We start from the raw sequence: 21,513 nt of genomic DNA on the forward strand, positions 1-21,513 counted from the left end.
GACTGCACTTTACTAAAACAGAATGTAGCCAGTGCGACGTTTTGAGGTTCTATTTGCACAACAGAGTGTTTCCAACAGAACCCTTTTTTTTTTTTTTTTGGAAATGAAGAACCGTTAATTTTCCAAAGAACCCAAGCAGAAATTATGCAAATTGTAGTAAAATCGAAACCTACATTCTTTTCAAGGTTGAGAGACACACAGCTATGAGATGTGCTGATAAACCCTCTGGGGGGAAAAAAATACAAGTGTTTCTTATGGGGGTTTTGAAGAGTTTATGCTTTCCAAAAAAAAAAAAAAAAAAAAAAAAAAAAAAAGAAGGGTTCCTTAAAAGGTTCTACCCTCTATTGAACACTCTGGGTTCTAAGGATGAACTGATCACACAGAAACACGTCCATTCAGCCACGTTTTGAACCTGGTAGTTATCCTGCCTCCAATCATTTTCCAGAGGAAAAAATACAATTATAAACCGCTCGCCCACACTCGTGATGGGCCTCTCAGGAAAGCAACACCCTGGTCGTCTGCTTTATTTATTCACGCTCCTGAAAGCCTCCGGAGACACGTCCCAGAAATAAGCAGTGGAAGGGTGTGGAGGTTCTCGTGGGAGAATTGTGTGTGGGGGATTAACGCTAACACCGCATTTCATTTGAACAATTACACAGTAGCACAACCAGAACAATGGCTCCGTGCAGCCTCGGATCACCGGATCCTGCATGCTAACTAACGCACAATGCTTCTCTTTCTAGCGCTTTGAACAATCCGTTGACCTTTGCGGACAGAAGTGTTTGTTTTAGATGACACCTTTACCACGAACAGGTAGTTAATGGGAAGGTTGTTGTCAAAAGATAGAGCCACATAAACTCAAAAATACACAATAAATCCATGAATGTCTTGTGTCCAAATATCTCCTCAGGGAATAGGATTAGCAATGTATCTAACAGACTAGCCTACTTTAACAGATGGCCTACTGTTAGAGTTTGTTAGCTAAAAATACCACGAAGCTATGTAATCTACCCATAAAATAAACCAGTTTGCTTGTTAGCTAAAAATAAAAAGGCAGCTAGCTAATAGCTCTGAGATAAAGAGTATTTTATTAAGTCTAGCTAACTAGCAAGCGCAAGTTTCTATTGGAGGTTGTTAGCAAAAAAAATTTTAAAGGCAAATTATTTGTCGGAATAAAGTCAAATATGCTGCTATTAGAGCTAGCTATTTATAATAGCGCTATAAAATAATGTTAAGAAATATAAATAGCTACATTGTTTTCTAGCTTTGTTAGTCCTAAAATGGCGCATTTAATAAAATAAAACAAGATGAGAACTATGAGATGAGGTGGTTATAGCAGGTATGTTACACGACCTACATGATAGCTAATATCTTGACTAGCATGAGGTCGAGGAGTCATTCCAGAAAAGTGGTGTTACTGAGGGAAAACTTTCCTGAAATTTCTCACTCACACACACACACACACACACACACACACACACACACACACACACATCAAGCAACATTGCGTTTTGCCCTTGGTTAGTACTTTGGACTGTTTTTGTTTTGCTTGAAATCAATAAGAGCTGCTGAGGCTCTTTACACATGAAGGTCCAGGGGGAGCGAGGAACAGAGCCGGAGTGTGAACCACACGCGACCATCAAGGCCTGCTTTATTCCGGCTGAACTGTTTTCCGAGACTACAGGCGCCCTACTGATGACTGGAAACACACAAACACACACAGATGGAAAGCGGTGGAGAAAAGCTCCAGTCAGAGGACCCTGGCAGGGGGAAACTTGGCGCGGACACATGCTTCAAAACACACGAACGGCCAGTTCAGTGTGTCACATGAGAACGTACACAAAACGATATTGTTTTACAGGTTCATCACTGATTTACAGTTAGAACAGAGAAGAAGATGCTTAACTGGCTAATCTCAATGCTAACAGTGCTGACATTTTCAAATTCTGTTAACAAAGTTAAAATTGCCCACTTTACTTAATGCTCTTTCATAACGCTAACACACTTTTAGCCTGTTCGTTCGGTATTTAGCCTAATCCAATGCTAGTTTGTTTTACCACAATGATAGTTCAAAGATTAGCCCGTTCACTACAGTGCTAGTTATATATATTTAAGCTTGTTAACTATAATTATAGTTCGACTTTCGGACTATAATAGTACTTTCTTTTTAGCCTGGCTACTACATTGCTAGTCTAGTAAATTTTTAGAAAGTTTTCTATAATGCTAGTTGGTGGATGATCATGTTTACTGTAATGATGGTTCTATATTTAGACTGTGTACTATAATTATAGCTGCATATTTACACTGTTTAACATAGCAGTAGCTTGCGTGTGTGTGTGTGTGTGTGTGTGTGTGTGTGTGTGTGTTTAAAGCCTGTTTATTATACAGCTATACATGTTTAGCTAGTTAAATATAACAGTGGCTTTTTTTAGAACCTGTTTACAATGCTAGTACCAAATTTAGTCTTTTAATGCTTGCTCATGGGTTAGACTGTTTAGTATAATGCTAGCTTATGGGTTAGCCTCTTTACTACAATGCTAGCTTGTTTTAGCCTCTTGACTATAATGCGAGTGCATGGGTTAGACTGTTTACTATAATGCTAGTTCATGGGTTAGACTGTTTACTATAATGCTAGCTTGTTTTAGCCTCTTTACTATAATGCTAGTTCATGGGTTAGACTGTTTACTATAATGCTAGCTTGTTTTAGCCTGTTTATTGTAATGCTAGTTCATGGGTTAGACCGTTTAGTGTATTGCCAGCTTTGGCTTACCCTGCTAATTATAAAGCTAGTTTGTGGATTAGTCTGTTCATTTCTTTTTTTTATGCTGGTTCATTTATCTTCATGCTAATTTGTGCTCTAGTCTGTTTACCATCATTCTAAATCTGTATTTAACCTGTTCATTGTAATTCTAGTTCATGGGCTAGTCTATCTGATACAACACTAGCTCATTTCTTCAGTATAACATTCATTCATTTAGGATTAGCAGGTGCACGGTTATTGTTAGCTCATGGCTTAGCATATTTACTCAGTTTGTCGGTTAGGATGTTTACTCTAATGCTAGTTTGCGGATTACAGTAAACAGTAAAGCACCGTTCCATTAAATAGCAGAAAGACATTTGTAGGCAAGTCGTGTCCTAAACCGGAGTGTGCTCATTATCATAGTTTCCACAGAAGGGCTACAAAGGACAGTGTGTCTGTGTGTGTGTGTGTGTGTGAGAGAGAGCGAGAGAGAGAGAGAGAGAGAAATATATCTAACCACCTCACTCTGTCAGTTCTCAAATTCTCCCTCTCTGCCTTTCTCCCTCTCTCTCCCTCCTCATATCAGCCCTGCAGGTGTGCTCCAGTCAGAACCCGGCTAAACAAAGGCCGCACACAGGTTATTCAATTAAGAAGTCGTTTATAAAGTCATATCTGCTCAGGTCCTGAAGGAGCACGATGATACACGGAGTGTGGTGTTATTAAAGCGCAGGAGAGTCTCAGACTTGAAACCAGCAGTGTTAAGCGTGTAATTTTAGAGGCTCCCCATGCAGCCAATCATCCAGAATGGCCTGTAATGTTGCACAAATAAACACAGGTGCGGTTCTCCTTTCCTTCTGCTCTCCCTTATTACCCCATCACGACTCAAGGGCACTAGGTAGGGGCTTTCCAGGTAAAAATGAAAGAGTAGGCGCACAGCTGTTTCGGGATTTGCGTTTAATAGAGACGAAACAGAATATGGAGACATTATTGAGAACGGACAGATAGCGTGTCTAAATGGATACAAAAAAAGGAGTGCTTTTTATTTTATTTTTAAAAAAATTGAAGAAAGCGTCACAGGGCGACTAGAAGACAAGAAGAAACGATATGAAGCTGTGCATTGTATTTATCAGGCCATACGGGATTTTGGAGAGGTTTTTTTTTGTGATTGTTGCAGCCAAAAACACTCGATTTTGCTGTGCTTTTTTTTTTCCCCTTTGTAAAATTTGCGATGCAACTTACGGAGTTTTTTGTGCTTTTTTTGCGGATATATACTTGAAATCACAATCACATGAAATCGTTTTCGCAGCGGTGTTTGCTGGTAAACGAGAACTTTTAGCAGTACTCGTTCGACGTACGCAAATCGAAGAGGGCTTCGGCTTCAGGTTTCGTCATGACGACGTCATGTAGCACGCAAATCTGCGGTGATTTTGAAAAAAAAAAATCACAAGTTCCTCCAAATATTGCTTGATTTTGTGTTCATTTCTGCAAACGCAAAATCCTGGAGGGACTGATTTACATCATTAGTTACTGCCTGGTCAGGGTCTCGGTGGTTGAAATTAGGCTACTAAGTTTGTTCCTGTTTTAGGAATAGAAACAACGATATTTGTTAAAAACAATATTGCTGGAAGGCACAAGCACGTAAGACCAATTATGTACCGGAGTGATGTAGTTGAGGTCGAGGAACTCCCCCGAGTCAGAATTTACAGATCAGATACTGCTGGCATTTTCTACATCTGCGTATTTAATCCAGGGATTTCAGAGGCAAACAGTGGTAGGGTGCATACCTGAATCCAGTTTAAGCCACGCCCATTTCAGTGTTAAATCTGGATACAGATTTCCCAAGCTCCTTACCCTTAAGTGCCGCCTTGTGTGCTTTTCTTCTTAATCTTAAATCTAAAACTTAAAAGTAACAGCACGTCCACGTTTAGGTCAGACAGAGACAGCACAGAGTCATGAAGTCAAAACCAAGAGCCGGGCAGAAACATGGAAAGAGTCAGATTCCCATCCGACATCTGACGCCGAGGCGGGGGACGGGACGGGACAGGGTGTGTTAATTCTCTTCTGACACCAAACACTAACAATGTCGCTGTTTAAAAGCAGATGGGGAACAAACAAATAGTTCTTGTTATTGTCGCAGCTCGAATAATCCGGCTTTGGATACAGTTTCAGCATTCCAAGTGCGACAAAGATGGAGCAGGTTAAAAAAAAAAACAAAACACGACACCTAATTTTAAGACAAATGGAGGGGGATGGGATTATTGGCGTGGACGAGGTCACGTTTTGTGCTCTCGTATGTCCAAATGTCACACTTAAGGTTAATGTGTTCTCACCGCCGTCCGTTTTTACAGGATGGAGGAAAACAGACGCCTAAAAAGCACATTCTTTCGCTCACTGGTGTACGGTGTTCCCTCTTAAACCAGTTTTCAGCAGTCTTTTAATATTACTGCTGTACGCCGTAACCCCAATAATACGAGCGGATAATGTAAGGTGTTCTCCGTGTCCGATTATACGATGAAGATCCGCTAACGGTAGACCTGCGATTACAGAGCGATTATCATCACGTTCCGCTTACGTCACTCAGTCAGTCAGCATGATCGTGCAGAAAAAAAAACGACAACAGCAGTCTCATTTCATCGTCATCGGCTGTTTTGTCGCATTACTTTCCCCCGTAACGTTATAATATTTTACCTTGTAGCTATAACTCCAGCTAGGTTATCGGGACAATTGATCATATACGAAACTTCGCGTGTGGAAAATGCCAGCGTTTGTGTCTGTGTGTAGGTTGCTGAGCACCTAATGTGAATGAACACACCAGATTCTGGCAGGTTTTTAGATCTGTTCAGGAGCGTAGCACGTCTCAGCCACTTCCTTTTAACAGACAGAAGTGCTTAGAGTTTAGGGTTTTAAACAGTTGAGCTCATTCAGAAAGTTTGGTTGAACATGAGAATAGGAAATCACAGACTTCAGCACAGTTCAAATCAACTTCCCCTTGGTGATTCATAGATATTTCTTAACTCACTCGACCTGCACGCTCCGGATTGGCTTACCAACTAATTTGCATGCTGGCACTATCTCTAGCAGTGCTTCACACAAGATGGCGGAGTTTCTTCAGGAAAACCTCGGTTATACGCGGAATATTTCACGCTACTGGTTTGTCAACAAAGCTATATGTTGTGCTGTGCATCGTAGAAACATTTCATGTCTTTTACCACAGCGCTGCTGGATTCTGATTGGTCAGAAGGTGCTGATTTGTTGACTAGAACAGCAAGGCCAAGTTGTCAGCAGCGATCCCAAAGGATTCTTCATACTCAAAAGCAGTGAGGTGAGAACGTTTGTTTGGTACCGTGACTATTTAAAGAGATTCCAGTTTGACGGAAGGTTTTGCACTAAATAAGAGCAACATCAGAGACTTCTATCCCAGAAACGAACCAGGATCCGGAAGCTACGCCGAGTGCAGTGACACCACGGTACACCTGGATCGATGGCACGCCGCCCGAGCAATCGGAGCACGTGCGGTGTGAGCGTGACCTTTTTAGGAAGAACTCCTGCAGATGTCTGACACGTCAGGGATTTCAGGAATACAACCAGCCGTGAACGATCTCTGCTACGCAGGAGATCCGATTATAGTAGTTCTGAACAAACCCAGTGCTCCTCGGACATCTCGGATCATCTACGATGTTCTGTTGGAGGCTTTTGGTAGTACTTCCTGTTGGATTGTTTCCCGATCATGTTTTCTGGTGATGGTGAAATGCGTCCCTTGTAGGGGTGTAAACCTCAGGCTTGCACGTGATACGATAGTAAACGATTTTGATTTACCATTAATTCACAAATGACGACAACAACGACATTGAGAAGGACTTCTTTTTTTTTTACACGTCCTTTCGGATAGTAATCTCTTTATGGTGGCTGGCTGTAAAGTCATTTGAACATTGTTTTCACATTAGGATATGCAAATGTATCATTTGCATAAACACGCACGAATAAAAACACCACGGTTTTCTCCTCGCTTCGATATCTGCGTATCGAACATGTACGGATACGCACGCCACGCGTCGGATACACATGCCGTCTTTGTTCTCCGTGGACGTTTCCTCGATTCAACACGGTTCACGTAACGTCTGACTTCAAAGACAATTTAACTGCGCTGGAAATTCCTCTCACGAGCACGGCGGTCAGGTACAAATTTGTGCCAGGGACAAAAAAAAAAGTTCAAAGACGTGAAAGAAAGACGGTATAAATCTATGTCCATGTCATTCCTTCACCTTCAGGCTGCAACGCTTCGATATGAGACACAATCCCACGTCTTTGTGAGGCCGGGACGACTGGTGACGGATTTTAATCATGCTTTCCCTTAACATGATACGGTACTGATGTACGCCGCAGGGTGAAGACTTTTATCCTATTTATCTTTGCTGATAAGTCACGTAAGAAATAAAACGCGACAGGATGTGGGTGGTGGGAAAGTTCATTACTTTCCGATAACAGCATGTCCTGAAGTAGTTCGTTTTTCTTACATCACACTGATTTGCCTAATGGTTTTTTTTTTTTTTTTTTAATTAACAAACGACACATTGTACTTTTTGACGATTTATAGTTCAATTTAATGCTGTGGAACATCCGCAAGACAAGTTGACACTGGAGACTCCTTCCATCTCCTTACAGAAACTGTCACCAATCAGAATCCAGAATTCAACAGCAATGTGGTTTAAGAATATAATATCCTATGTACACAGACTGCAAAAGGAAAAAGACCAAAAATAATAAACAAACAAACAAACAAACAAACAAACAAATAAATAAAGCAGAAAGTTTTCTCCAAGCAAACACGCTCGTTATCAACATTCCCAGCAGGCAGCTTGTCGACGTGGCCATGACTCACCGCAGCGCTCGGTTTGTGTGGCAGCACCCTGAGGGGCTTTTTAAATTACAGCGACGTGCTCCCCTCTGCTTCTGGTGAATTCGAGCCATTCATCGTGATACCAAATCCAGGATAATCAGCTCCTCACGCCAGCTCCGCTATGATGGACAACGCAAACACACGCAGCTAATAATCCGTGACAAAATCCTTTTAATTGTTCCTCCTGAAGCTTTTACTAAACAGTTTGGGTCGAGAATTTGTCGAGAAACGCTGTGGGTCGAATTGTAATTTGTAAAAAAAAAAATGCTCAGACAAGCAACCAAAGATCCAAACATTACAAATTCTACAACCGATTCTATGTAAGCATTATATTTACATTATATACAGGTTTATATTAACACCCTAGCTTTAATAAGTCATCGTTTCCATAGTAGTAGCAGTCTAAGACTAATCTAAAGATTAATAATAAACTGATTCAAAATTTATAATAGTTGAAATGGTGACCTTTTCTGTGAGGAGACGTTTATGTAACGTTCATGGAAGGAGTCTCCAGTGTCAGCGCTTTGTAAAGGTCATTTGTAAAGCTGTGACTTTAGGTTTTCTGACATCGGAAAGTCTTTCAAAAAAAGAAATAAAACAAGGATGTTGCATTTATTTTGTCTTATTAAATTCAAAATGAAGTGAGGGAAGGGAGTGACTGTTTACGCTGAAGTTCCTCAACATTTCATGTAAACAAAATAATAAAAGATAAAAATAATTCCTAATAACGCTCCGTTACTTGGAGAGAATCAAATCTCAACAACTACGGAATCTTTATTTTAGTGGACATCAAATAGTTTACCAGCTGTCTTCTTCACTTCAACTGAATCTTGTTGGAGAATCAAAGGAATTGAAAATTTATCACAGAAAAGTTTCGTTCACACAAATCACAGTGCCGATCGAAAGAATCGACTCTTCACGTAGAGTCCTACTGATGCTCCACTACCTCATAAATGACACTCTTCATATATTTATAGTATAGTGAATGTATGATTGTCATACCCACATGCTGTTTTAAGGAGTCCATTAAGCGTCCATTAAGCGAAATTAGCGACTTGAGATTTGTAAACGATTTGATTCTGAATCGGTTCGTATGAAGAACCGAAATGGTTCAAATGATTCGTTTATAAGAATCAAATCCAAAAAAAAAAAAAAAAGAGATAGAGACTCATGATCACCTCGTCACTTATTGATGGACTCGAGTCTGTTTTATGTCGAAGTCATTGTTGTTTTTGGAAGTCCATTTAGGATTCATCTGAAGTACAGAAAGTAGTCAGGAACGATTCTTTAAAACGACTCGCTTAGAAATTTCACAGGAATTAGCATAAAACATTCACAAGACTAAGAAGTTGAGCCTTTTTCAGCCTCACACCAAAGCAACGAACACAGATTTCATATGGTAATGCTAGTTTTTCTTTCTGTCTTTTTTTGTGTGAGAAATGTGAATATGTATAGAGATTCGATTCTTTTTAATGAATCACATTCCAGAATCGAACCAACTGATTGGGAGTTTTGTCACGACTCGTCCAAATCGATTCATCAGAGCGAGTCGTATGATTCGTGAATGATTATTCTAAACATCTCATTAATTATTATTTCTTTAATATCATAAGAATTAATTCACAAACGTGTGGGTGTATTTTTCATCCCCACACCAAAACAAAAACACCACAACTTTGATGTCTGATGTTTCTTGCTTGTTGTGGGGGGGAACTGTATTTCGACATTTGGTTTGAGTTCGTGAACGGCTGTTCTTTTTAATGAATAGATCGAAAGAATCGACTCGCAAGAACGAACCAGGTGCGAGGCTGGTTTACACGACTCGTTCGAAAGAATCGATTCGTAGTGACACAGTGACGTACCCATCCTCCGTTCTCCTGGATCCAGTCGTTCAGCGGGCCGTTCAGGTACTCGGCCATCCAGCGCGCGACGTTCTCGGCACACGCGTTCCTCTCGGTCTCCGGAGCGCACTGCACGCACACCATCGCGCCGTACTCGAAAAATGCCACCACGCGACCCCAGTTGACTCCATCGCGGAACAGCTCGTCCGCCACGGCCACGAACCGCGGCTGCTCCGTGCCCACGGATGTCGCGCGCAGGCCCTTCACCATCTCCGCCAACTCCGGTCGGTACAAGCTTTCCAGTTCGTCACCGGCCTCGCGCAAAGCCATGTGCAGAGTTACGCGGCGCGAGCTCTCCTTCTCGCGCTCCTCCTGGCCGTCCAGGCTGCTCGCGCGGCACCGATGGAACTCCCGCGCGTGGCCGTTTTTCGACAGTTTGTGGTTCAGATACTTTTCCACGATGCGCCGGTTATCGTATAGATTTCCGTTCGCCATGTCCAGTCCACACAAGCGTCTCAGTGCTGGCTGCGCCTACAATTCGTTACGTTCAGAAGGAACGGATCGTACAGCCTTCTCACGAGGCTTAAGACAGACGCGTATATATTCACGTGCATTTCTCGAGGGGATGGAAAACGTACAGAGTGTGCAGTACAGTGTCTCGCGCTGGGGTAGCTGTACTACTGCGACTTCTCCGTGCTTTAGGAAAAAGCAAACGCCCACTTTCCGCCAGCCGAGGGGGGCGGGGGGTGGGAGGGGAGTGATCCTGGAAAGCAGCTCAGGAAGTGTGTCCACGTGAGTGTGTCATTCCGTAACAACTGTAAACCGTGTGCGTGCGCCAGCGGGACCGGGACGCGTCAGGTTTCTGAGCAGTGCGGATTCGGTTCACCGAGTGCAGATAGCACACTGACTCACTCTCACTCTGTGCGCGCGCTTTGCGGATCCTGCCCCTTATACGCGCGTGCAACAGTGGGGCAATTTCCTCCATTACAGAATATATAGATATCTACAACAAATAAATAAACAAATAAAAAATAGCCTCTCCTGTTGTAATCTTTATTATAATATATACATACACACAATTTTTCCCCCCTAAAAAAGGTAAATATCTGATTTGTTTGTGGGTGCCAAAATTTTTGTATACAACGGTTGTGTATATTTCTACCAGTTCACTGGTGAGCGAAAACGCTCATCAAGCAACACTGTTGCTAGGCAATGCAACCTAACCGCTAAGTGTAAACTAGCTTATGACAATTTAGCTAGTCGGCATTATGTTTAAAAGCACACTGAGACCGGAAACTGTCAGGAATATCAACGTTGTTCCCCCCTCCCCCCCATAAGTGTCTAAAACCACACTTTAATTGCACTTAGAATTGACTGCTAATCAAAACTTCCTTTCGCTCTGGCATAGAAAGTCAACTGTAGCATAGCAACTCACAAAATGAACTCACAATGGCCGACCTTATGATGGATGTTTGATTAGCGGTGATGCTAAGTCTAACTAATAGTTGTACTCAAACAGAGCCATTAAACAAGTCTTTTACCAACACATCTCAGGCAAATGTTGATATACTTTGATGAGTATTTATATAATAACACTTAGCATCGAATGCTGAGAGACGTCCACGTTACGTCCTGACTTGTAAAACTCATTTGTGTCCCAATAAGGCCGAACCCGTGGATGTTTGATTAGCAATGATGCTAAGTGTCATTTTACTCAAAAAGAGGCTTTTTATTTGAATTATAAATTATTTTACCAACATATCTGAGGTAAATGTTGACATTTCTGATGAGTATATTTTGTTTCCACGGCCGCTGGTCTTATAGCACCGATGCGTTTCGACGTTTTACTCGCTATAGACGTTTCTCAAGTCGCCTAGCAGTACAATTTCATATAAATTTCATAAAAAAATACAAAATAAAAACAACCCCACTTACTATGCAGCCGTTAACAGTAGCACTGGACGTCATATTGAATAATTAATAAATATACGTATGTGTATAGCTGGTATTAATGAGCTAATTTGCATAATATTTGCTATGTGAAGAAAATTATTTCACTGCTGTAATGCATGTGAGATAGACTCTATCATCATAACGACTTCTTTTTTTTGTTTCCGTTGTAATTGACTCGTGTACAACTCAATAGCTGTGAGAAACTGATTTTTTTTTTTTTTTTTTTTTTAATGCTTCAGATTTAGTTTCGGTTCTGCTTTTTAATAATTTTTTTTTATATATATATATAAATGCACCCGATCCCTTTGATCTTTTCTGCCCCTGATTTGAATATTAGACAGGCAGTCAAAGCAGCTTATGAATAACTATGAATACCAATAATTAAAACTTATGAATAATGGCAGACGCGAGGAGACGGCTTTGATGCGAGAAGCCTAGTGGACTTTGAGCCTCGTTAATAATTTTACAGTAACGAAACTATATTTAACATATCTTCACATATCACATATCTTCTTCTCGCCGTAAAAATGCGAAGAAACAAATGGTACCAACTCTCCAAAACATTTTATTTGATCATGTAAGAAATTAACATGTAGCAACAACAACTTTGGGGTTTGTTTTTTTGGGTTGTTGTTTTTTTTTGTTGTTTTTTGTTTTTTTTTAAATGGCACACAAGGTGAATAATTTTTTTTTTCTTTTCGTCACAACAACCGAAAGACAAGAGGAATGTGTCCGAGCTGTTTGTGTTTTTTTACTTTTACTTAAATTACCGTTAAATTATATTAACTGAGACATTTAAACCAGTCTTAACATCAAACAACAAGAAAAGAGCTAAGTCCTAGCATGGAGGTGAAAACCGGTTTTAAATGTACATGCTTCGTTTGCATAGCTTTAACGACTGAAAAGAAAGGTCATTGATCAGATGTAGGAATGTGTCGTTTAAAAAAAAAATTGTTCTTTATTCCGAGTCACAGCGCTGTCCGTCTTTACAATTTTAAAACAAAATCCTTAAAAGATAGCCGTGTTTATGCTCGGATGTTGTCCAGGTCTCATTAGACTACCTACGCAGCCTCCTTTCAAATACTCGGAAGTGCGTACGATGAATGTTGCAAGTGACGAACATAGTGTTAAACCGTTAATCGGTTAAAAACTAGCGTGTTAGCTACTCTGCCTTATTGTGGAACGGAAGAGCGATAGTTAATCTTAACCGAGCCTCGTGCCGACGTCAAATGAGAACATCGTCGCTGCGACTCATGCGTCCTCACTTTCATACTTAAGGCGCCTTGAATCGCAAAAAAACAGAAAATAACAACACAAAAAAAAAACAAAAGAACAAACATGGCAAATAACGCAAAAACCGCAGCTGATCGCGAGGAGGCTACCATGAAACAATAAATCTGGCTGAACCGATTGTCTCTTAAGGCTTTAAAATGAGTTCTGCGTGACTGGAGCGCCTCACTTGCTATGGCTGAATTGCTAAATGGTAGCTAATAATAATTGAAAAAAATGTTAGTGCTAAATTGCGCCGTCTTGCGCTATTCGTATGTTTTCTTTAACGTAACAAGTCCTATGTTTGCTCTTTACAGCTGGTGAAACTTGTTCGGTCTAACTAGTAAGCTGATGGGTTGTTTTTTTTTTACGCTAGATAGCTAGCATGACAGTCGGATAAGCTAACGACTGGTTAGCAAGCCAATATAACATGGTGGTCGAGTGTGAAGGACAGTGTGAAGGATCTTTAGAGATTTACGCTCAATTTCTTTCACATTGAGTGTTCGGCTTCAGGGTTGAGTTTGTTGGCTAATTAGCATGCTAAGTAGCTAGCAGGGCAGCCAGATAGCGTGCTAGCTGGTTAGCTATTTACGCAGTACTCGGGAAGTCAGTGAAAACGGAAGGTATTTGCGTCGACGTCAAGCGTGATCGATGTCCTGCTAATCGCTACACGCTTCGTAGCTGCGACAGCTGCAGACGGTGTTTCGTTGCTAGATAGTTAGCAAGCTACATAGAAGTCGAACTGAAAACTGAAAGAAATTCTCCAAGGAAGTCACTTCAGTGTCGATCGTTTTTCCTGCTAATCGCTAACGAACAAGGGCACGTTATAAAGACCGAAACGCAGGGATTCGCTCGATTTGTGTAGGTTTCAGCACACGCAGCGCCGTCCTGCTTTTCAACAGCTAGCATGGATGCTAAAAACATGTTCTTCATTCCCTCCCCTCCTTCTAGGTCAGGGCTAAACATGCTAGCACGTCCTGTTAGCAAAGGGAAGAACTCGAACCAGCGAGTCTCGCGTACATCAAACATCTCCATCAGGATGCCTGCACAGAGAATCGAGGATAAGGCAAAAATGGCGGACGCAGTTCAGGAAGTTATCTTTTAACCAATAAACGACAACGATGGGAAAGGTGAGCGAGTTTGTCTGAGATTGGAACGATAAACATTTATCTATCCTCGCCTGCGAAGATAATCCACTTACAAAGACGTGCTAAAAAAAAATCGTTACAGCATGTAATAAGAGCGGAGCTTAAGGTAAATCGATCACATGACATCACCGTAATTGTGCGCAAAGTAGAATCGCTTGCAAGCAAACAACGCTAGTGTTCCAAAACAAAATTTTACGTAGTCCAACACTAGCTAACTGAAAAATTTTAGCTGTTTGAATTGCACAAACCTGAAGTTAGCTAGCGTGCTGAAGGACCGCACATTTGATACAATTTGAGAATTTATATTGACGCCACAATTCATAATTACACAAATAAAACAGCTAGCCAGACATTAGCTTGCATGTATATACTACTGTATGTACAACTGTTGCGTGATTAAAAACATTTAAATCCACTAACTAGCAAGCTAGCTAAATTTGGCTAGCTCTTTTGTCATGTAATTAAAACCAATAGCCAGGTTGGCTAGCAAACACCGCATTGATGTATTGTATGTTGATGAAGATTTAATCGTTTAGGATAGCGAAACTATTATACTTGTGGAACTTGCGCACTGTATCGAGCAACATTCGCTAATTTTAGGTTAACTCTCCAGCGGCTAAATCTAGCCGAGTAGTCAGCTTCCGAACATTGAGGTGCTTTGGCTAATCTGTGGTATCACTTCAACATTGGACTGTAAACGAAATCAAGCTAATATCAGCACAGCGCTTAGCTAACGTTGGTAAACTCTTTCGATCTGGTAAATACACGCCACACTCTGACGTTAAATAGCTAACAAAGTCGATAAAACTGTTAACCTCAGTGTTAGCCTGTTCAATAGTTAGCTTATTTGCGATAGGTTTAGCTACTGCTGGAGAGGGAATCGTTAATCGTAGCTAAGCGAACATTAGTTAGTTAAAGTGGCTTAACTGAAGTAAACTAAACACTCATTTGCTGATCAAACGTAGCTTAAGCTCCGCCCTACGTTGACCCAGACAAAATGTGTGTTATGCGATGGGGTGTATCAGGATGTAACGTGTGTGTGTGTCTAGGTCGAGCAGTGATGGTGGAACGGCAGGAAGCGCTGGCGTTACTCCGTCTTGTTGGACGCTTTGCTCTGCTCCCTCTGGATCATGCAGCGGCGTACAATGCTGTCGAAGCTGCTCAGGTAGAAGAGTGCGATGGTGCGGAACAGCCCCATGGTCACAATCTGAACCCAGAACACAGCTGTTTATGACCGATTTCATTCGGTAAACATACAAGTGTATGAGAGAGACAGGTGTGAGAGAGTGACAGGCATGTACCTGCTGCAGCCCCTCGGTGATGGATGTGACGGGCGACATGCCACAGGTGAGCGCAGACAGCATGTAGCCGTCAGGACCTACGGAGCTGCTGAAGTTCCCCTGCTGCACCATGCAACACACACACAACTTAAACAGCTGAGTGAGATGCGTTACACCTTCTGATTGGTTAGAAGCTGTTCATTAATGTTCTGTAACAGCAGCGCAGGTTTACATCAATGCGCTCACTCTGATAAGTTATCGTTTCCATAGTAACCGCTCCTTCACGTTTTCTATCGAAACGACAAGCGCGTCGATATAAACCTGCCATCAGCGCAGTGTTGACACTCACCACGGCGTCTTTAACGATGACTTTCGCCACCTGCTCAGGCTGATACACCCCGGACGTCTCCGAGATCAGCTTCGTCTCTAAAGGCTGCATTGGAGAAAACACACAAAACAGTAAAAAGGGCTTACGACACCGCGTGGACAAAAAGGGGGTGGGGGGGGGGGGGGGGGTAAAGAAAAGAAAAAAAAAAAAGAAAAAAAAAGTGTGTTCATCGATGATTCGCGAACACGTACCTTCATCTTGTTCTCCTCAGCTAACGCCGGTGTGTCAGTGTCGGGAGGGTAGGATACCGTCACGTAGATGTTATATGGCTTTACCTGCAGGACACAACACAGAGCGAGTACACAACATTGGGTAAGATTCTGCGTTCTGATTGGTCATAAGATAAGCTGATTAGTTTTCTAGCACAGGTTTTATATTAACGCGCTCGCCCTCATGCGTTGTGGTTTCAAGGTATGACATCAGCGTTGATTCCATCACACACACACACACACACACACCTCCATCTGCAGAGCTTCGGCGAGGCCGCGGAGGGCAAATTTGGAGGCGGAGTACGCCGTGTAGCCGAAGAGTCCGAGCTGCCCGGCCTGAGAACACACGAACACCACGCGGCCCATCCGCCGCTCCTTCATGTTGCTGATCACAGCTCGCGTGGCATACACACTGCCCAGGTAGTTCACCTCCATCAGACTCTGACACACACACACACATTACACCTGACATTACTAGTAACTGTACTTCTATAACGCGTTTATGATATTAAAGTGTGAGACGTTAATTTGACCATAAAGCTGATCAAAGGGCAATAAAATATTTGATATATATATATATATATATATATATATATATATATATATATATATATAAATTTTAATAAAACAATACATGTAATAAAAAGCTTTGTTTGCATGAATTCTTTCAAGGTGGTTTTACAATATGCAATTGAGAGCCATGTAGCACTGCTACATCACAGGGAAGGGGGCAGGACTTAGAGGTGTGGTGGGATTCCTTATTTGCATATCGATTAAAAAATCTGACCTGGAAGTGTTGGACCCCGAGCTCCTCGAACTTCCCTGACACGGCCGTCCCTGCGCAGTTCACCAGCATGTCCACCGGCCCCAGCTTCTCCTGAGCCTGACACACACACACGTGAAGATGTACACACACGTGAAGATGTACACACACGTGAAGATGTACACACACGTGAAGATGTACACACACGTGAAGATGTACACACACGTGAAGATGTACACACACACACACAACACACACACTTTCACTCCTCCACTCACCTGTTTGAGCACGCTCTCCACCTGGCTGTAATCTTTCGACACGTCCACTGAGATGCAGAGCACCACCTTACACACAACACACACACACTTAATAATAATATTAAAAATAATATTACCTTCACGATCAGTTTAAAAGTTACTCCCTCACTGTAAACTTTTCTCTAAACCGTATTATGGGATGTTCCTCCTTCCTTTCTAACATGTTTCTTTCAACCCTCTTTCTTTCCTTCGCTTCTTTGTTTATTTAAATTTCTCGTTTCCTTTCATCATCTTTTTCTCTCATTGCGTCTCACCCGCTTCCGTCACTCATGCTTTCCTATCACTTTGTCTTTCCCTCCCTCTATCTCTCTCGTTCTTCTTTCATGCGTTCCTTTTCGTCCCTTGGCGTCCCCCACTTTTCCTTTCTTTCCCTTTCTTGTTTGCTATCCTTTCTAGCTGAAAAATATTATTCCTTTCTTTTTTCCTCCTGCTACTGGTGGTACTAGAGCTGGAACTCACATGTAGCAATTAGCTCGACGCTGCCCCCCTGCTGCCACTCCACGCCACTACACCATTATTTCACTTCCGTAGAGTAACTGACCTGTTTATCGTTTATGGCACACTTCTCCACCGCCTTCTTCGCCTGCACCAGTTTACCCTGGAGACACAAAACACCACAAGCTCATGGCCTCCAGTTTAGCGGCACGTCCAAATCATCACTCGCACAATAAATAAATAAATAAATACATTTTAAAAAAAAAAAAAATTAAAAATCACACGTCTCAGTAATATCATCCTTCTTTCTTTCTCTTATCATTTATGATTTTCCTTGTTACCATCTTTCTTTCTCTTTCTCGCTCTCTCCTGCTTCCTTCATACTCCATTTTTCCTCCTTCCCTTTCTTCCTTTTATCCTTGCCTCACCTCCTTTCCATTTTTTCCTCTCTCTCACTTTCTTTTACATTTTTTCTTTACATTCTTTTTGCATTCTTATTCCTCTTTTTGTACGTTTTTCTTTCTCCCTTCTAGCATTTCCCTCTATCGCTTCTGTAGTTTTCTTTATTTTTCGTTGTGCATGTTTGCTTCTTTCCCCTTTTTGTTTTTTCCCTACCTCTTTTTCCATTTTTCTTTCTATCCTTCCATGTACATTTTCCTTATTTTTTTCTAAACTGTACATTTCTTTCTTTTATCGTTTTCTTTCCATTTTCAGCACAAATCAAACTATTCTATTGCAGAATTCCTTTCTAACATACAGCTCCGCCTTCACACTTCAGGCCATGCCCCCTCTCTCAGTGACACCAAAACGATAGTGATTCGGCTTTGACCTTCTGTGTGTCTGAGACTCTGAACACTGAGTGTACGATTAATCAGATAAGCAGTTCATGCAAACCGGTAGCTATAAGCTTCTGTTACTTGTTAGCCACCCACGTGTTTACGGTCTCACCTCGTCGCGCGCCACCAGTGTGATGAAAGCTCCTTGTTTGTAGCACTCCATGGCTATGCACTTCCCGATCCCGCTGCTGCCCCCCGTCACCTGGACATCACAAATAAACACACAAAATATATTCAGAATGTGGGTTGTGGGGGCACAAACTTTTTAACTTCCTCATAATTAACAGCTTAACTAAAATTTTTTAAATATAATTTTTTTTTGATAATAAAGGAAAATGTTGCAAAACTCCACCACAGTAAACGTAACATGGCTATAAATTAGATTAAATTAGATATAAATTAGATAGCATGCTATTGTTCAACCTTTGCTTAAAAAACAGGGTTTGGATGAAGGTTGCCTTAATAATTATCGGCCTGTCTCTAAGCTACCGTTTCTGTCAAAGCTGCTAGAGAAAATAGTACAATCTCAATTGCTCCTGATTTTCAACTCAGCTATGTTATTTGAACCTTTACATTCTGGTTTCACTGCTTTTCATAGCACAGAGTCTGCTTTGTTAAAAGTGTCCAATGACATTTTACTCACAGTGGATGCTGGAAAAAATACTGTGTTGATGCTATTAGATCTTACAGGTGCTTTTGATACTGTAGACCATAACATACTTCTCTGGCGCTTAGAGCATCTGTTTGGTATCCAGGGAACCGCCCTACAATGGCTCAGCTCATATCTTAAGGACAGGTCTTTCTCTGTAGCGTTGGGTAATTTCTGCTCTTCTTCTAGTAATATTATTAGTGGTGTTCCTCAAGGCTCCATTCTGGGCCCACTTCTTTTTAATTTATATATGCGGCCGTTGGGGAATATTATTAGGGCTCACAATGTCTCTTTTCATTTATATGCTGATGACACCCAGTTGTGCATTCCTTTGAAAGCTGGTGACTCCATTCAGCCATTGCTGGACTGTCTGGATGACATTAAAAAATGGTTGACAAATAATTTCCTCCGACATAATGAAGACAAAACTGAAATAATTGTTTTTGGCCCCCTGAGATTGAGAAATGGTCTCATTAACAAGCTCCATAATCACTTTCCCTCAATTTCTTCCCAGGTTCGGAACCTTGGCTTCATTCTGGACTCAGAATTATGCTTAACCAAGCAGATAAACTACGGATTATTTCGAAACTCAAAACATTTTTCTCTTTCCAGGATTTGGAGAAGGTTATTCATGCTTTTATTACTTCTCGCTTAGATTACTGTAATTCATTATACTTGGGTCTTCCTCAGTCATCTCTGGCTCGTCTTCAGATGGTTTAGAATGCAGCTGCAAGGCTGTTGACCAGGGCAAAGAAGTTTGATCGTGTCACCCCAATTTTAGCATCGCTTCACTGGCTCCCAGTCCGTTTTAGGATTCAGTTTAAGATTCTGATGTTTGTTTTTAAAACTCTTAATAATCAAGCTCCTTCCTATCTCGAGGGTCTTCTTAAACCACATTCATCAAACAGATGTCTAAGATCTTCTGATAGGTTTCTTTTGCATGTCCCTCGTTCCCGGTTAAAAACAAAGGGGGATAGAGCTTTTGCTGTTGCTGCCCCCCGTCTATGGAATCAACTGCCACTGGACATCCGCCTTGCACCTTCTATTACCACTTTTAAAAATAGGCTTAAAACTGATCTCTTCTGCCAGGCTTTTTGATCAAATTTTTTAATTGTTTAAACAAATTTTTAATAATTTTTTTCTATTTTTACTTACTATTTCCGATCTCATCTCCGTGCCAAACACTTTTCGATTTTTTAAATGATTTGTGCAGTGTAAAACCTGCATAGACTTATATTTTTTGATGAACAAATCATGGTTGCCATGGTAACGTTACATTTTCACAGCTTTGACTACTTTCCCTTACAAACAAATAAATGAAAATATGTCAATGCAAATGTCTAGCTAGTTTACCGTCACGTAGCAGGCCAATGTAGGCGGGCGTTGCGTGAGGGGCGTTTCCGTATGTACATAATTTGCATATTTATGAACGTTCATATCAGACTGTATTTGCGAGTAAAATTAAGGTGTATACGTGTTCTCAGGCCGCCCCCCTCTTGTACTAAATTCTTGCACATGACATTATCAACGGCACAAAAAGGACACAGATGATCGGCTATATGCAAACTGTTTTCAAAAGAAACAATATAAACAGTGGAAAAGTGGAAAATAAATCACTTGTTTTTAATGGAAAACAAGTGCACTTACCACGACATGGGCCCCATTGAGTTTGAGCGGTTTGGGGCTTATTAAAGGCGATATCATGTAGAGAAACAAGACAAAGGCGACCATAAAAGCAGCAAAAACTAAAATCATCATCATCATGAAAGGAAGAAAAGACCAGCCGGAGTGCGAGAAAAACCAGTCCAGTGTTACCGAGTTCCAAAAAGCCTCTTCAGAGGGCATGGGAGAGAGACTTCAAGCCGAACCCCAAATCTCTGCGTACTCCCTATATACGTGCTCTCAATGTGCTATCACAACAACGGTGGTTTACGGACTACCTAGTGAACTTTAACAATGTAAGGGAACCATTTAGGACACGGCCGCGCTAGCTAGCTGGTGACAAGCTAACGCTTTCATCTACGGAGTCGATATAAATGGCTCTTTCTTTATAAATGCCAGATAGACAGCGAGTCAAATTTTCACCATTTGTTTCTCACATTCGTAATAGGTTACAGTGTCAGAAAAGCGTGACGATATGAACGCGCAAAACGTTGTACGCGCGTTTCGACCATTAATTTTGTGCAGCTAGCTAACTCCGTTCACTAATACAAACCAAAACACAAGCGATGTCCACGAACCAAACACTCGCTGTCAGTCGCTTTCTGGGATTTGTAGTTGATTAATACGTGACGACGTCAGTAACGCGCACGTAAAGGACTACAAATTCCAGAATCCAGCAAAGGAGGTAGGATTTTCCCGCCTTTTGTGAGGAAAGAGGCTCTTCTATTACGAGGAAGCTGTTCCATAATACGAGCCAACCATGGTGAAAATAAAAATAATAAAAACAGTGAAAAACAATAAAATAGTCTACATCATGACCTAGAAGATATCTATATCTAAAGGAATAGTCTGACAAAAATAATAAACAATTTTCCACATACACAGAAGTGTTGTCTCATTTGAGTCATTTTTTTTGTTTGTTTTGCTTTGTGCTAAAGCTACCATAGCTAACAAGTAATGGAAACCTGTGTCCTAAATCTCACAAACCAATAGAACTGGATGTTTTTAAGATTTTGTGTGAGACTTCCATTACTTGTTAGCAACATTAGCTTCGTAGCTCCTAGTTATAGATCCAAACTCGAACAGGTGCACAAGTTGTACAGTTTACACAAGGAATAATAACACT

General features: G+C 41.3%; 2 protein-coding genes and 1 long non-coding RNA gene across 9 annotated transcripts in view; 1 reads left to right on the forward strand and 2 right to left on the reverse strand.

Annotated features, from left to right (window-relative positions):
• bcl2b (BCL2 apoptosis regulator b) overlaps nt 1-10,231 on the reverse strand; it is a 33,819-nt gene extending 23,588 nt beyond the window's left edge. Inside the window, exons 1-3 of one of the 5 annotated variants that reach the window (XR_008396619.1) lie at nt 9,500-10,230; nt 7,620-7,756; nt 7,318-7,474 (exon numbers count right to left, since the gene is read on the reverse strand). Coding sequence is in view for 3 of the 5 variants with exons in the window: in XM_053681143.1 (XP_053537118.1) it covers nt 8,824-8,892; nt 9,500-9,973 (543 nt within the window). In the remaining 2 variants the exon portion in view is untranslated. Of the gene's footprint in view, nt 1-7,317; nt 7,757-8,815; nt 8,893-9,499 lie in introns of those variants that run through there. The other 4 variants (XM_053681143.1, XM_053681144.1, XR_008396618.1 and 1 more) reach the window with 4 other exon arrangements.
• Nucleotides 10,232-11,976: 1,745 nt separating this feature from the next.
• On the reverse strand, nt 11,977-21,050 carry kdsr (3-ketodihydrosphingosine reductase). 3 transcript variants are annotated; one of them, XM_017471556.3, is made up of 10 exons: nt 20,373-21,050; nt 18,189-18,278; nt 17,347-17,403; nt 16,767-16,832; nt 16,513-16,608; nt 15,975-16,166; nt 15,708-15,791; nt 15,478-15,561; nt 15,150-15,275; nt 11,977-15,055 (listed from the first exon to the last, which is right to left on the reverse strand). In XM_017471556.3, the coding sequence occupies exons 1-10, from the start codon at nt 20,568-20,570 to the stop codon at nt 14,936-14,938; spliced, it is 1,113 nt and encodes a 370-aa protein (XP_017327045.1). In that variant the 5' UTR covers nt 20,571-21,050; the 3' UTR covers nt 11,977-14,935. The 3 variants fall into 3 exon arrangements, with proteins under 3 accessions (XP_017327045.1, XP_017327047.1, XP_017327046.1); XM_017471558.3 differs by having other exon boundaries at nt 20,941-21,049; XM_017471557.3 differs by having other exon boundaries at nt 15,150-15,251; nt 20,373-21,043.
• LOC128632942 (uncharacterized) lies at nt 15,676-16,477 on the forward strand. Its single transcript, XR_008396620.1, has 2 exons — nt 15,676-15,828; nt 15,928-16,477. It is a non-coding gene; the product is annotated as an uncharacterized LOC128632942 (long non-coding RNA).
• Nucleotides 21,051-21,513: the final 463 nt, after the last annotated feature.

Source organism: Ictalurus punctatus, chromosome 7, assembly GCF_001660625.3.
Source record: "Ictalurus punctatus breed USDA103 chromosome 7, Coco_2.0, whole genome shotgun sequence".
NCBI classification, from domain to species: Eukaryota; Metazoa; Chordata; class Actinopteri; order Siluriformes; family Ictaluridae; genus Ictalurus; species Ictalurus punctatus.